General features: G+C 40.3%; 1 protein-coding gene across 5 annotated transcripts in view; it reads right to left on the bottom strand.

Annotated features, from left to right (window-relative positions):
• Nucleotides 1-4,427: 4,427 nt before the first annotated feature.
• Nucleotides 4,428-15,321, bottom strand: part of BCLAF3 (BCLAF1 and THRAP3 family member 3) — a 77,407-nt gene continuing 66,513 nt past the window's right edge. For 4 of the 5 annotated variants that reach the window (XM_058441549.1, XM_058441548.1, XM_032756661.2 and 1 more), the window contains one exon: nt 4,428-9,793. In XM_058441549.1, the coding sequence (XP_058297532.1) occupies nt 9,764-9,793 (30 nt within the window). In that variant the 3' untranslated portion in view covers nt 4,428-9,763. The remainder of the gene's footprint in view (nt 9,794-15,321) is intronic. The other variant, XR_009214312.1, reaches the window with a different exon arrangement.

Consider the following 15,321-nt stretch of genomic DNA (forward strand, 5'->3'; position numbering starts at 1 on the left):
GAATTATAAGCCACTGAAAAAGTAGAAATGAATCCATATCAGTAATAAATAGACAAACAAACAGGGAAGAAGGGAGGGGTGTTGCTTACAGCAGAATGCCAATGCCAGCTGGTAAGTGTAGAGGGAGCACTGAAGTTAGAAAATCATCATTTTGCCATCATATGAAGATCGGTTTGGACCAGAATCATCAACATGCCTGGGCATGGTGGCTCGCACCTGTAATCTCAGCATTTTGGGAGGCCAAGGTAGGATTGCTTGAGGTCAGGAGTTCAAGACCAGCCTGGACAACACAGGGAGACCCCCCCCCCAAAAAAAAAAAAAAAAAGAAAAGAAAAGAAAGAAAGAAAGGAGGCCCTCTTTAAAAACCAGAATGGTCTTCATTTTGGGTTTGTCTGATGATTCTTTATGATTATATTCAAGTGCTGCATTCCCAGTCAACATACCATATTAGTGATGCTGTGTTATCTATTGTTAGCGGTGGAGAGTCCATATCCGTGTCACACGGCACCAAAATATCTTCCGGCAGTGAACCTGTGCGGGTCTGCAGCAACCTCAATTACTGCTTCCTCAGAAGAAAAAATTGGACTGAGGGGCATAAGGCAGAAGGAGAGATGGAGGCAAGTTTTAGAGCAGGAATGAAAGTTTATTAAAAAAGTTTAGAGCACGAATGAAAGGAAGTATACTTGGAAGAGAGCCAAGCAGGCGACCTGAAAGGCAAGTGCACGGTTTGACCTTTTGACTTGGGGTTTTATAGGTTGGCATACTTCTGGGGTCTGGCGTTACTCCTCCCAACTCCTGAGATCTTATCGGGAAGCTGCTGATCACCATTATTTCAGAGAGACAGTTAACCACCGCCTATCACCTGATGGTTGCCTGACACTCCTGGTATGTGGGTCAGGGGAGCCCTCTCCTGCCCTGCTCATACCAGACTAGCTACCCACTGTAACAGTATCACACTGATGTCCATCTGCCCCTCCTTGGTGATGTTAATTTTCATCCCCTAGTCAAGGAGTTGTCCGTTCTTTCCACTGTATAATTGCTGTTTTTCCTTCCTGCCTTGCAATAAATAAGCAACCTGTGAGAAGACTTTTACACATTGAAATGTCCTGTTCATCAAAATTGCCTCATATATTTAGTATCTATTGATGACTCTGTTTTTTTGTTTTGCCTCAAGTGATCTACCTGCCTCAGCTTTCCCAAGTGCTGGGATTACAGGCATGAGCCACCACGCCTGGTCAAAATATATATATATATATTTGTCATGGATACATAATAGTTGTACATTTTTGTGGGGAACATGTGATATTTTGATATAAGCATACAATGTGTAATGATCACATCAGGGTAATTGGGATATGCATCACCTTAAGCATTTATTATTTCTTTGTGTTAGAAACATTCCAGTTCCAGCTGGGCGCGGTGGCTCACGCCTGTAATCCCAGCACTTTGGGAGGCCAAGGCGGGTGGATCACTTGAGGTCAGGAGTTCGAGACCAGCCTGGCTAATATGGTGAAACTCCATCTCTACTAAAAATACAAAAATTAGCTGGGCCCCGTCTGGGAGGTCTGCCACGGAGGCCAGAAGCAATGTGGGGGCTGGATGTGGTGGCTCACGCCTGTAGTCCCAGTACTCTGGGAGGCTGAGGCAGGTTGATCACTTGAGGCTAGGAGCTCAAGACCAGCCTGGCCAACATGGCGAAACATATGAAAAATACAACTGTCAAACCAACCAACGAACCAAGCGACAACAAAACAGGTCTACCCTGGAGTCATACTCTAATTTTTTCTATTTTCCTCCCTTTCTGATCCTTTATCCCACTTTCTTTTTCTTCCTCTTCCTTCTCCTTCTTCTTTGTCAAATAGAGGATTGAGTTATTATCATTGATCCATACAAAGTCCCTCTCTCATTTATTTTCTTTAATTCCCACCCCCCATTTCTATTCCCCGTCTTCCCATGTGCAACCTTCCTAATATGTTTGATATGCATCTTTTTGTTCGTATGTACTTTTAGAAAATGTTTATTGTTTTGTGTGCAAAAAACATAAAATAAAATAAAATAAAAAGAATAAACTCAAATAAAAAAAAAATTAGCTGGGCATGGTGGTGCGTGCCTGTAATCCCAGCTACTCAGACAGCTGAGGCAGGAGAATCACTGGAACCTGGAAGGCGGAGGTTGCACTGAGCCAAGATTGCCACTTCACTCCAGCCTGGGCGACAGGGGGAGACTCCGTCTCAAAAAAAAAAAGAAAAAGAAAAGGAAAAAAAAAGAAACATTCCAGTTCCACTCTTTCGTTTTGAATAGATAAAGGAAATATGGTGCATATACACAATGGACTATTATTCAGCCATGAAAGTAATGAAATCCTGTCATTTGCAACAACATGGATAGAACTGGAGGACTTATGTGAAGTCAAATAAGCCAGGCACAGAAAGACAAATATCACATGGTCTCACTCATATGTGAGAGCTTAAAAAACACACACAAAACTTGAATTCATGGAGCTAGAGTAGCATAGTTATGAGGCTGGGAAGGGTGGTGGGGAGGGGCGGGTAAGGAGGAGATGATTAATGGGTACAAAAATAGTTTGATACATGGAGTAAGACCTAGTGTTCCATAGCATAATAGGGTGACTATAATTAACCTCCAAGCCTATTAGTGAAAAGGAAAATTACAAGACCTCTGTTCTCGAAATGTTAAGAATTTGAAGTGGAAAAAGGTGAACTAAAATATTGGTAGAAATGCCCATATGGAAAAATAGGTAGAATGTGGATCAATGGCAGGGAGGGAAGAGGCTGGGGAGGTGAATGAATACGCCAAGGCTTGGGGTCAGAAGGAAGCCCACCGAGGGTGGCCAATGACACATCTTCTCACATAGCACCTGGCCCAGAGCAGATGCACAGAGCCTGATGCTTCATCCCTGCATCTTCAGGAAACCATGAAACAAAGGTCTCCTGGGAGAGCTGCTGGGAGACAAGGTTGGGTAGTAGAAAACCTGAAGGGCAGCCCACCTCCCCACCTTTCTCTTCAAGCAGTTCATAAGCCAGGTGCTAGAATTTGAACTTTTTTTTTTTTTCTGTAGGTACCAGGACGCCACTGTAAGATTTTGCTTAAGAAGGTGGCTTTTGGTAGCCACAGTGGCTCAGGCCGGTTGTCTTGGCGCACGTGGAGGCGAGGCTACACATTCGAGGCCAACCTGGTCAACGTTGACCAAAAAAAAAAAAAAAAAAAAAAAAAGGAGCAGCTGGCCCTTTAGTCATTCAGCAAGTATCTTTCTTTCTTAGTTCTGAGTCAGGCACTGATCTAGATAGAGGGGAGAGATAGACAGGTCCTTATTTGACGTGCTTGATCTTAAGCAGGGGTGTTTGGGTATTCTGGGAACCCAGAGGAGGGGCAGCTAACTCAGCGAGGCTAGGTTGGGAAGGCCACCAATCTGAGTCTTGTTTATCCAGATGGTCACCTGAGTTGTTGACACCTTTTGGCTATTGTGAATAATGCTGTAATTAAAGTTGCCACACAAGTGTCTGAGTCCCTGTTTTCGATTCTTTGGGGGAACACACCCATGAGAGGAATCACTGGGCCACATGGTAATCCTATGTTTAGCTTTTTGAACATTATTTTGGGAACTTTTCTTCACCATAGTTGTTAAGAGACCATTAAGTTAGTGGCATTGTGTTCCCTGCAATCACTTGCAGAAACTGTCATCAGGGAGAACTCAACATTAAAGCCAATTTCTTCTTTACTAAATATTATAATGAGTATCATTAGAAGGGATTAGAATTTGGGATGAGAATTTACATTAGAAAATTATTTGTAAAGTTTAATCTACTTTTTAACATCTTAAATGATGTGTACATCAAAACAAACAAAACCCTTAAATTTTATTTATTTATTTGAGACAGAGTCTCACTCTGTCGTCTAGGCTGGAGTGCAGTGGTGCGATCTGGGCTCACCGCAACCTCCACCTCCCTGGTTGAAGCAATTCTCCTGCCTCAGCCTCCTGAGTGGCTGGGATTACAGGCACGCACCACCACACCCAGCTAATTTTTGTATTTTTAGTAGAGACGGGGTTTCACCATGTCGGCCAGCCTGGTCTCAAACTCCTGACCTCAGGTGATCCGCCCACCTCTGCCTCCCAAAGTGTTGGGATTATAGGCATGAGCCACTGTGCCCAGCCAAAACCCCTAAATTTTAATATAATTCAGGATTTCATAAAACATTTTTAAGGCCGGACAAGGTGGCCTTAAAAATGTAATAAAGTATAATCTCAACTACCAAAACAATAAAGCCCAGAAAAAAGACTAATGAGAAAATACCAAAGTGTTAGTCTGCACTAAATATTTATGAGCAGTGGGATTATAGACAAATTTTTCTCCCTTTTACATACTATTCTATCTACTTTGTCAAGGACAAAAATTCAACATACTGAGTTTCAAAGATCTGATTGGCTTTTATTAGTGATTCATGAACCAGGCAGCATCCAATCTACAAATTAGAAAGGAGCTCCAATGAGCTAAACAAAGTGGGTGAGTTTTACAGGCAGAAAAAAGTGGATGAAAGCAGGAACAAGGAACAAATAGAGAATTGGCCATTTCAAGGTTACTTTCCTTACAGGGATATAAGTGAAATCTTGCTGGCTTAATGGAATTTGGCTACTGTCTCTTCTGATTTGTTGGAAGGTCACATCTTCCAAGTAAACAACTTAGGTTTCTGTTTGGTGATATGGAACCTTAGCATGAGTGACACCATTTTTGGCCTGTTGTCTTTTAACAACTTTTGATCAGGAAAAAAAAGTTGTTTTTCTTTTTAAAAAGAAAAGCAGTACAAATTTTTTTTTTTGAGATAGGGTCTCACTCTGTCACCCAGGCTGTCACAGCTCACTGCAGCCTCGATCTCCCAGGCTCAAGTGATCCTCCCACCTCAGCCTCCCAAACAGGTGGGACTACAGGTGCATGCCCCTACACCCAGCTAATATTTGTATTTTTTGTAGAGATGGAGTTTCACCATGTTGCCCAGGCTGGTCTCAAACTCCTGAGCTCAAACAATCTACCCACCTCAGCCTCCTTAAGTGTTGGCATTACACCGCGCCTGGCCAAATTTAATTTTTTATATATTATTGTTAAATATTATAAATCAATAATTTGTACTTAAAACTCAACACAATACATACTTAAAATAAGCCTACCTACTTTTTATGATGTGGGAGGAATGGCCGGGAGTAAAACCCCAATGGACTATAGTGAAGTAGCCAGCCTATAACATAAAAGCTTGTTTACCTGGATTTTGGTAGCAGATATATAATGGATAGGATGAAATGTTCTTACCACTGTTTTAAAAAAGAAAGACTTTATTTTATAAAAATGATACAACATTCATTATATTTGATAGATACAGAAGAGTACAGTCACTCATAATCCCACCATTTAAAAAAATCAACAGTGTTAACAGTGGGTGGGTATGTTTCCAGACCTCTCAATTCACTCATATGTACAGACAGGATTGACGGTGGGAATCCCTAAACTTTTTATTCTAACAAGTTTTACTTATTTATTTTCTTTTTTGAGATGGAGTCTCGCTCTGTCACCCAGGCTGGAGTGCAATGGCGTGGCCTTGGCTCACTGCAACCTTCGCCTCCCGGGTTTAAGCGATTCTCCTGCCTAGCCTCCCAAGTAGCTGGGATTACAGGTGCATGCTACTGCGCCCGGCTAATTTTTATATTTTTAGTAGAGATGGGGTTTCACCATATTGGCCAGGCTGGTCTCAAACTCCTGACCTCAAGTGATCCACTCGCCTTGGCCTCCCAAAGTGCTGGGATTATAGGCGTGAGCCACCGTGCCCGGCCAGCTAATAAGTTTTAGATTTAACTTTATTTGAATGCAATAGAAAAAAAATTAGGAATTAAATTGAAGGGGCTGCTGAACTTCAGATAAATGTTTCTTCATTGGTTCCTAAAAGGGATAAGTAAGCCAGTTATTCTCAAACTCAAGTATGTGCCAGAATCCCCTGGAGGACTTGTTAAATCACAGATTGCTTGGCCCCACCCCCAGGGTTTCTGATTCAAGAGGTCTGGGGTGGGGCCAAGAATCTGCATTTTTAACAAGTTCTCAGGTGATGCTGATATTGCTGGTCTGGGACCACACTTTGAGAACCACTGTATTAAGGTCAAGAAAAAAAAAAAAAGATTGTGGAAAAACTTAAGGTTGGTCACTAGAGTTTTTCCCCATAATTTTAAGACATGACGTGACATGACACCTGGCCATAAATGATGAGACGGTTAGTTCTTAGTCTTTATCCCACTTTACCTCTTCCATGTCTGAATTTGTCAATGTACATTAATTTTTCTTTGTCAAGATTTATAACATTTACATACTATTCTACATCTATGATTCCTCAGTTCTTAAATGTTCATTCTGTATTTTAATGGACTCAGAGCTCATAATCATCCTATTTGATGGAACTCTGTTGGGGAACCTGGTATCCCCTCTCTTCTAGGTTCCCACTAAATGTCCAGAACCAGAACTCACTAAACACAGTCAAAGGTGTCTCTGACTTCTGCAGGATTTGGCTTACCCAGGCTGCTCTGAGACCTGGGAAATGCCTAGTCCTAGTGAATCTTACCCCTTCTGCTGAGGTCTTGAGATGGTAGCAAAGACTTCGTTGTCCCAAGAGTTTTCCTTGACTCTCCTCCACGTGGCCTGGTCACCTCGTCAGTGCCTTTGTCCATACTGGGGCCCACTGTTACCAATATCTTTGTCATCTCCATTGTTTTACTCAGTGCTACTTATGGGGATGGGCGAGGGATGAAGTCATACCACACCTTGTTGCATCAGCTTCTTCTCTTTCCTTCCTTGCTTGGTTGTTCCTGGTGAATTTGTGCCTGGTGGTTACTGAATTTGCTGGGTAATAAAGATGATAAGAGTTTCTCATCCAGCTTTACTTTTCTTGCTTCTGCCTGGAAGTATCCCCATCTTTTTTAAAAAAAAAAACTATTCAAAAATGTAGGATTTATTAGGTAAAATGTGGTACATAGTATACATCTACATAAATTGTTACACATAAATGTAGCGAGTTTTTTTCCAATAGAAAAAAATGAAAATGTATCATCCAAAATATTTATAATAGTGTTCTCTGTGATGAGACTATGGGCAATTCTTCAAATTGAAATTTATGTTGAAGTAACTCTAGATTCACATGCAGCTATAAAAGAAATAATACAGAGAGATTCCGCGTACAATTTACCCAGTTTCCCCCAATGCATCAATTTTTAAAACCAGTAAAACCACCAACAGAATAGTGCCTTCTGAGGTTGGTGAAACCAATAGGAAAGAAACATGACGAGGGGATGCTGAATCAGAAATGTCAACTTTTCTCTCAACCTTTTGTATATATGTCCACTAAAGTACTTACTCTACATTGTGATTCTTTGTTTTTGTGAATCTCTTCTTCAGTAGTGCATGAGCTTCCTCACAGCAGGGACTGTGTCTTAGTATCTTTGTCTTCCCAGTACCAGCGAAGGGCCTAGCACGTAGGGGAGGAAGGTGAGGAGGCAATGGTAGGGGACTTATCAAAAAAAAAGAAAAAAAAACTTCGCTTCTCAAGTCTTAAGCATTCAATAATTCAAATTCTTTCCAGTCAATAAAAAATGCTATGGATAACCTTTTGTTCAACCTCCATATAAAAATTACACACATAGTTCCTAATAAACATATTCTATTATTCCCTATTTATTCATTCATTATTCAACTAATATTTAATGAACTCTTACCACATGTCAAATAGGGAGCTGGGTGCTGGGGATACTATGGTGGACAAGACAGACATGGTCCCTGTCCTTATTTTGTACTCTAAATTATCAAGTTGGTTTTTCCTTTTAGGCTTTCGATCTTATACACACAATGTTTTCTGCATAGGTATTTTGCAGATAACACACTTTGCATTTTGAGACAGTGCCAAAAGAATATCCAAATAGGGAATCAGTTGTGGAATGAATAATAGTAAATCAGCCATCTTACCTTTATGTGTTACAATAAATAAAAATCGAGCTATGAAGGCCATTTACCAAGTTACATTTCTGTTTAATGTCCGTTTTTCCTATTAGACTCTTCGTACCATAAAGGCAGGGTCCATGTGTCTTGTCTTCTTGTTCATTGCTGTAATCTTAGTACAGTATCTGTGCAATACATAGTTGTCAATCAAATGATTAAATATTCAAAGCTCATTACTGTCCCCTAGAATATGGGAGTAAATGAAATCAATTATTTTAAAATTTAAGACAGATTTTATAAGTACCTAACACAATATAAAGTTGCCATACTACCCGTGTGCATGCATTTCTTTCTTACCATAAGTGGAATGCTAAATATGTTTGGAAAACCTGATCTATAGAGATTGTACACAGTTCAAGACAGGCCATCTACCTAAATTTATTACCTGCTTAGCAATGAATCAAGTGCACTTGCCGCCCTTATCATGAACTCACTTAAGGAAAAGGCTGCCCTATCTTTTAAAGATATGGAAAACAAAACTGAATGTACTAAGATTTTTCACATCCAGTCATGAAAAGCCAAGTTCTTATCAACCTTCACATTTTAATTTTGAAAGCTCTGTCTTTGTAAGCACAGAACAGTGCTTTAAACACTGTTTAAACAGAGGTGCTATCCAAGACTATAAGTCTCATACAAAATTAAAATAATGCTCTCACAAACTGGCAAGTAACTTCTTTAAGCAGAAAGAGCAACAATATTTTATTTTATTACAAATAAACATTTCACAAAAATGTAATTGGGAATGTATATGTACTGTTAAGCAGAACACAGAAAACATAAAGAAATAAGGTATTGGGGCCTAAAAATGTCATTTAAAATCCCATCCATTTGCTCTTACACATAGTAGGTATGCAATACATATCAACTGAACTAAAAGTAAACACTCTATAAGATGTGCTTGCAAAATGTGTAATGCTGTAGTAGTAAAGTACAATTTTCAAATATGAGATTTTGTCTGTCAGATTTTTAAAAAGCCTTTAAAAATATGATATGCACAAGCTTGCCCTGAGGGAAAAATAAGATGGACTATAGATTACAAAATCTTTACATATTTTCCACAATAGCATTTTGAAATTGGAAAAGAGCAAATAGTTGTGGAAAAAAACTGAATGAACATATTACTAAAAATTCAGTGCACTCACAACTACCTGATGGAATATTTGAAGCACCTTGTCTCTTGCCTTCTTATAATATGAAATGTATGAATTATATAGGCCTTGATCTTCAGAAACTTAAGAAAACTTCGAGTTATAAGCCAAAATGTCATCAGAAAAAGAAAAATCCGGTATAAAATTTTCTACCATAAGGCCACTGTTTAAAGTTCTTTCATGTACAGACACTATACAATTCAGATACTTGTTTTTGTTTTTATTACGTAAGCAAAACTTTCAACATATAAACATCTGAATATTACTTGGTGAAGTTCTCTCTATGAAACCATGCTCAGAGAAAAATGCATCAACAAATAATGCCCTTCAAGTGATTCTTTTGAGACTTTTTGCAAAGGAAACTGTAGTTAATACAACTTTTAAATTGAATACTGTAATTTAAAAGCAATTGTTAGGTGTAAAAAAGTTGCAGCATTCCACTACTAAAAAATAAAGTTATTTTATCAAGAAGTTACAGTATTAGTGCCTTAGTGTCACTTCTAACTCCTGACAAAAAGAGAGATGCTCCGAAACATCCTCCTGTAGCGTCATTTCCATTTGTACGATTTCAGATTAGATTCCTGTGGCAACATCTGTATATTCCTATTGAGAGAAAACAACAGAAATAAAGGCTTCAAACAAAGTGTCAAACATCTGAGCTAGTTTTGTTTACACTGCATTTTTCAAAGTATTTTCGTTTATACAGTGTTACTTGCACCCCGAGATTCCCACGAGGGCATGTGGAACCCCAAAGGCGCAAAGTAACAACAGAACACATCAAAGCAATATCGCATGATAAATCAATAGGACGAAGAAAACATATGGCGCTAGATAACACTGGTATTAGTAAATTGATGAAAACAGTCTTCTGCTATTTGGGTGAGTTTCAGTGAAGGCATCCCTGGCATAAAATCAAGACTCTTAAACCTTTGGCTCTCAATTACGGAGCCTGACACTACACACACACACCTCAAATTAGTATTTTATCTTTTCCATCCTATATCTCTAATTCTAAAACTACATGGGCTCTTTTAACTGACTGATAACTGCAGAGAAAGTTATTAGAGGGGGAAATGCCTTCTTACTTTTGGATAGCTAACTACAGTATAAAAAGGTGTAAGGCTTCAATAAATACAGGAAGAAGAATTTACAAGAACAATAAGACTATGATTAGAGAATAATGAATGTGGATTCTATATTGTGATACTATGCACAATATTCAATTACTAACCACAAACTGGACATAAGACCATGCAAGTAATAACGGAGTAAACATGGTAGAATGGCACATTTTTTTAGGGACATTAAAAAATAAAAATTTATTAATATACATATCCTTACCTTTCACTAGGATCTTACACTATTAAAACTGAAAGAAATGTAAAAGTTGATTTATTTTTTGGCATTTATATTAGTATGGAAATGTTTAATTCCAAACAAAAACAGTGCTGATAGAAAATTCTTATTCTTCTATTTTGGTTAATGAAATCTTCAAAATACATGCACATATATATTTGTCAACATCATTCCTTTAAACAGAGGTAGACTTCATTGTATCTTAGTTCTTTACTCATTATACAATATAAACATCATATAAATTTATCTTCAAATAAAATATGTTACCTACTTACAACTTTAAAAGGAAATTCTAACTACAATAATTCTAAAATAAGATTCAGTAGAAATATCTTGTTAAATGTGTGATTATTTTGAGTTACATTCACCCTTGACATAGCTTCTTTCATAACCTATCTCCACTTGATCCCGCCACCCTTCCAATGATTTAAAAGCCCCCCAATCCGGCCTTTTTTTTTTTTTTTTTTTTGAGATGGAGTCTCCATCTGTTGCCCAGGCTGGAGTGCAGTGGTGCGATCTCGGCTCACTGCAACCTCTGCCTCCTGGGTTCAAGCGATTCTCCTGCCTCAGCCTCCTGAGTAGCTGGGACTACAGGCACATGCTACCACGCTCAGCTAATTTTTGTATCTTTTGTAGAGACGAGGTTTTACCATGTTGCCCAGGCTGGTCTTGAATCCTGGCCTCAAGTGATCCACCCACCACAGCCTCCCAAAATGCTGGGATTACAGGCGTGAGCCACTGCACCTGGCCATAAAAGCCCATTTTAAGCAGAATGGTGAACTAGATATACGAGCACTTCTTATCTAGGTTTTCATAACATGTCATCTGGGTCACCACACATGTTCCCTTGCTGGTCTTCCCGCACCTCATTTCTTCTCCCCAGAACCTCTCCACCCACTGCTAACTACATAGCCATCCTAAAGTACCACTTTCTCCTCAGTCTAGGAAGATGTTCTAGTGCCACCACATCAAACCCTAAATATCCTCCTGCCCAGCTTTTGGGGCCCTCTATAATTTGCACACCTCCATTTCTCCCCAACCTCACATCCTCCTGCCAAACATGGGTCTTTGGCTTTAGCCCTTTCTATGTCTTGCTCTTCTCCAGGCCTCAGCTTATAATCTACCTCCTCTGAGAAGATTGTATCAATGAAAGTACTTAGCATATATCTCCTGACCATTCCTACCATATTGATTTTCTCTTCCCTTTAGGCATTACCCATCTGTGAAGTTAAGCTCTTAAAAAATATGATTGTTTGCAACCAGCCTGGCCAACATGGTGAAACCCCGCCTCTACTAAAAATACAAAAAAATTAGCTGAGCGTTGTAGTGGGTATCTGTAATCCCAGCTACTTGGGAGGCTGAGGCAGGAGAATCACTTGAACCTGGGAGGCGGAGGTTGCAGTGAGCCGAGATCGTGCCATTGCACTCCAGCCTGGGCAATAACAGTGAAACTCCATCTCAAAAACAAAACAAAAATATGGTTGCGTTGGCCAGGCGTGGTGGCTCACACCTGTAATCCCAGCACTTTGGGAGGCTGTGGTGGGTGGATCACTTGAGGCCAGGAGTTTGAGGCCAGCCTGGACAACATGGTGAAACCGTATTTCTACTAAAAATACAAAAATTAGCTGGGTGTAGTGGTGCATACCTGTAATCCCAGCTACTCAGGAGGCTGAGACAGGAGAATTGCTTGAGCCTGGGAGGCGGAGGTTGCAGTGAGCTGAGATGGCGCCACTGCACTCCAGCCTGGGTGACAGAGCGAGACTTCGTCTCAAAAAAAAAAAAAAAAGTTGTACAGAAAAGGGTTAACATAGCAGATCTGACTGCTGTCCTTGGAAAGGCCTGCTTACAAAATGGCCCTTGGCCAGCATCTGGGAACTTAGATTTCAAGAGGGTTCCCACCATTAACTGATGGGTGCTGAAACTGTTTGTGTAAATAACATGGTTTATGCTGAGCATTCCCTTTCCTCCTGGCAGTCTGGAATTTGGGTATGTGCTTGGCCAGGGATGCCTAAATGATCAGCCCCCAGTAGAAACTCTCAGTACTGAGTCTCTAGCAAACTTCCCAGGGTGGTAATGTATCACATGTGTTGTCACAACTCGCTGATGAGGAAATTAAGTATGTTCTGTGAGACTCCACTGGGAGAGAACCCTTGGAAACTTGCACCTGGTTTCCTCTGGACTTCGCCCCATATGCCTTTTCCTTTTGCTGATTTTGCTCTCTATTCTTTCATGAGAACGACTATATGCTAAGTTGTCTGAGTCCTGGCAAAACCTGGGGGTGGTCTTAGGGACCCCTGACACAGTGGTTTTTGTTCACTAACATTTTAGAGCATATGGATGGATATGTGTGTGTGTGTGTGTGTGTGTGTGTGTGTATGAATAAATTCAACTCCATTCAATAAGCATTTTCTGAAGACTGACTATATGAAAGGTAATAACATAAGATAAAAGACTAATGAGGCCAGATGCAGTGGCTCACACCTGTAATCCCAGCACTTTGGGAGGCCAAGGACGTTGGATCACTTGAGCCCACGAGTTCGAGACCAGCCTGGCCAACATGCCGAGACCCTGTATCTACAAGAAAATACAAAAATTAGCCAGGTGTGGTGGCACACATCTGTAGTCCCAGCTACTTGGGAGGCTGAGGTGGGCGGATCACTTAAGCCTGGGAGGTGGAGGCTGCAGTGAGCTGTGATCACACCATTGCACTCCAGCCTGGGTGACAGAGTGAGACCCTGTCTAAAAAAAAAAAAAAAATGCTTAACGAGGCACCCTCAAGAATTTGATAATCTATTTGGGGAAATACGAAGGCAAATGACAATAATTAGAGACTAAATGAAACACAAGTTAAAGTGGGGGCTTTGATATGCTTTACAGTGGGTCTTAAAAGGAAAGTAGGTTTAATAAGAAAAGAATGGAGCTCAGGAGGCTATTTCTAGCTAAGAGAACAGTAGGAACAAAGGTACAAATACATGAAAATACAGTATGCTCCAAAAAGCAGAGAGTCCATGTGGAAATGCAGCTAGTAAGATAGCTTAGGGTTAGACCTGGCTAACAAGTTTTGTCTCTTTTCTTGTAGGCAATAAAATACTTGGAAGGTGTTTGTGCAAGAGGGGTATGATACGATCTGTGTTTCAGGAAAATGACTGTGATCAAAGAGACTAAATTAGAATATCACAAGAAGCAAGGAAACAAGCTAGAAAACTCCAAAGCTTCCAAAAACAGATCAGGGATACATAAGAATGCAGAATATAGCAAAAGCAGCATTTTCAATTAGCAGGGAAAGGACAAATTTTCAATAAACAGTGTTAAAAAACTATCCATTGGGGAAAAAAGTTAGATCCTGACTTTACATTATATCATAAAAATAAAATAAATTCTAGAGGCCAAGGCAGGCAGATCACTTGATGTCAGGAGTTCAAGACCAGCCTGGCCAACATGGTGAAACCCTGTCTCCACCAAAAATACAAAAATTAGCCAGGAGGGTGGCGCATGCCTATAGTCCCAGCTACTTGGGAGGCTGAGACAGGAGGATCACTTGAACTCGGGAGGCGGAGGCTGCAGTGAGCTGAGGTCATGCCACTGCACTCCAGCCTGGGCGCCAGAGTGAGACTCCACCTCAAAAAAATAAAAAATAGGCCAGGCGTGGTAGCTCATGCCTAATAAATCCCAGAACTTTGGGAGGTCAAGACAGGCAGATCACCTGAGGTCAGGAGTTTGAGACCAGCCTGGCCAACATGGTGAAACCCCACCTCTACTAAAAGTAAAAAAATTAGCTGGACATGGTAGTGGGTGCCTGTAATCCCAGCTACTGAGGAGGCTGAAGCAGGAGAATCACTTGAATCTGGGAGGTGGAGGGTGCAGTGATCCGAGATCGTGCCATTACACTCCAGCCTGGGCAACAGAGCGAAACTCCATCTCAAAATAAATAAATAAATAATAAAAATAATAAAATGAATAATAAAATAAATTCGAAATGGATTAAATATTAATATGTTTAAAAGTTAACCATAGGCTGGGCATGGTGGCTCACACCTGTAATCCTAGCCCTTTGGAGGCTGAGGTGGGCGAATCACCTGGGGTCAGGAGTTCGAGACCAGCCTGGCCAACATGGTGAAACCCTGTCTCTACTAAAAATACAAAAATTAGCTGGGCGTGGTGGCGCGTGTCTGTAGGCCCAGCTACTCTGGAGGCTGAGGTAGGAGAATCACTTGAATCTGGGAGGTGGAGGTTGCAGTGAGCCGAGATTGCACCACTGCACTCCAGCCTGGGTACAAGAGCGAGACTTAGTCTCAAAAAAAAAAAAAAAAGTTAACCATAAAACCACTTAAAAGAAACACAGTAAAGAATTTTTATAAGCATGAGATGAAATCTAGAAGTCATATGGGACAAACTGGACAGATTCATGAACATCTAAAAGTTCTGTAATGTAAAATCCAGTATAAACAGCTGACAAACACCAGCAAAATGTACGACAGGTTAATATCCTCAGTAGATCAAGAGCTCTTACAAATCAGTAAGAAAAAGTACCACCCCCAAAGTACTGGCAAAGTACAGAAATCAGGAAACTGAGGAAAGAAATACAAGTGGTCAATGGACACATAAAAAAGATGCTTGCACCAGTAATAATCAAAGAAAGGCAAATGAGAACTACTTTCTGTTATTAGGCTGACAACTGAAAACAAAGACTGATCATGTATAGTGCCAACTAGGGTGTAGGTAAACAGGCCTTTCATGTACTGCTGGTGAAACTATAAATCAGTGAAAGGGGCAAT

This window comes from Hylobates moloch, unplaced genomic scaffold (assembly GCF_009828535.3).
Source record: "Hylobates moloch isolate HMO894 unplaced genomic scaffold, HMol_V3 SCAFFOLD_7, whole genome shotgun sequence".
In the NCBI taxonomy this organism is placed as follows: Eukaryota; Metazoa; Chordata; class Mammalia; order Primates; family Hylobatidae; genus Hylobates; species Hylobates moloch.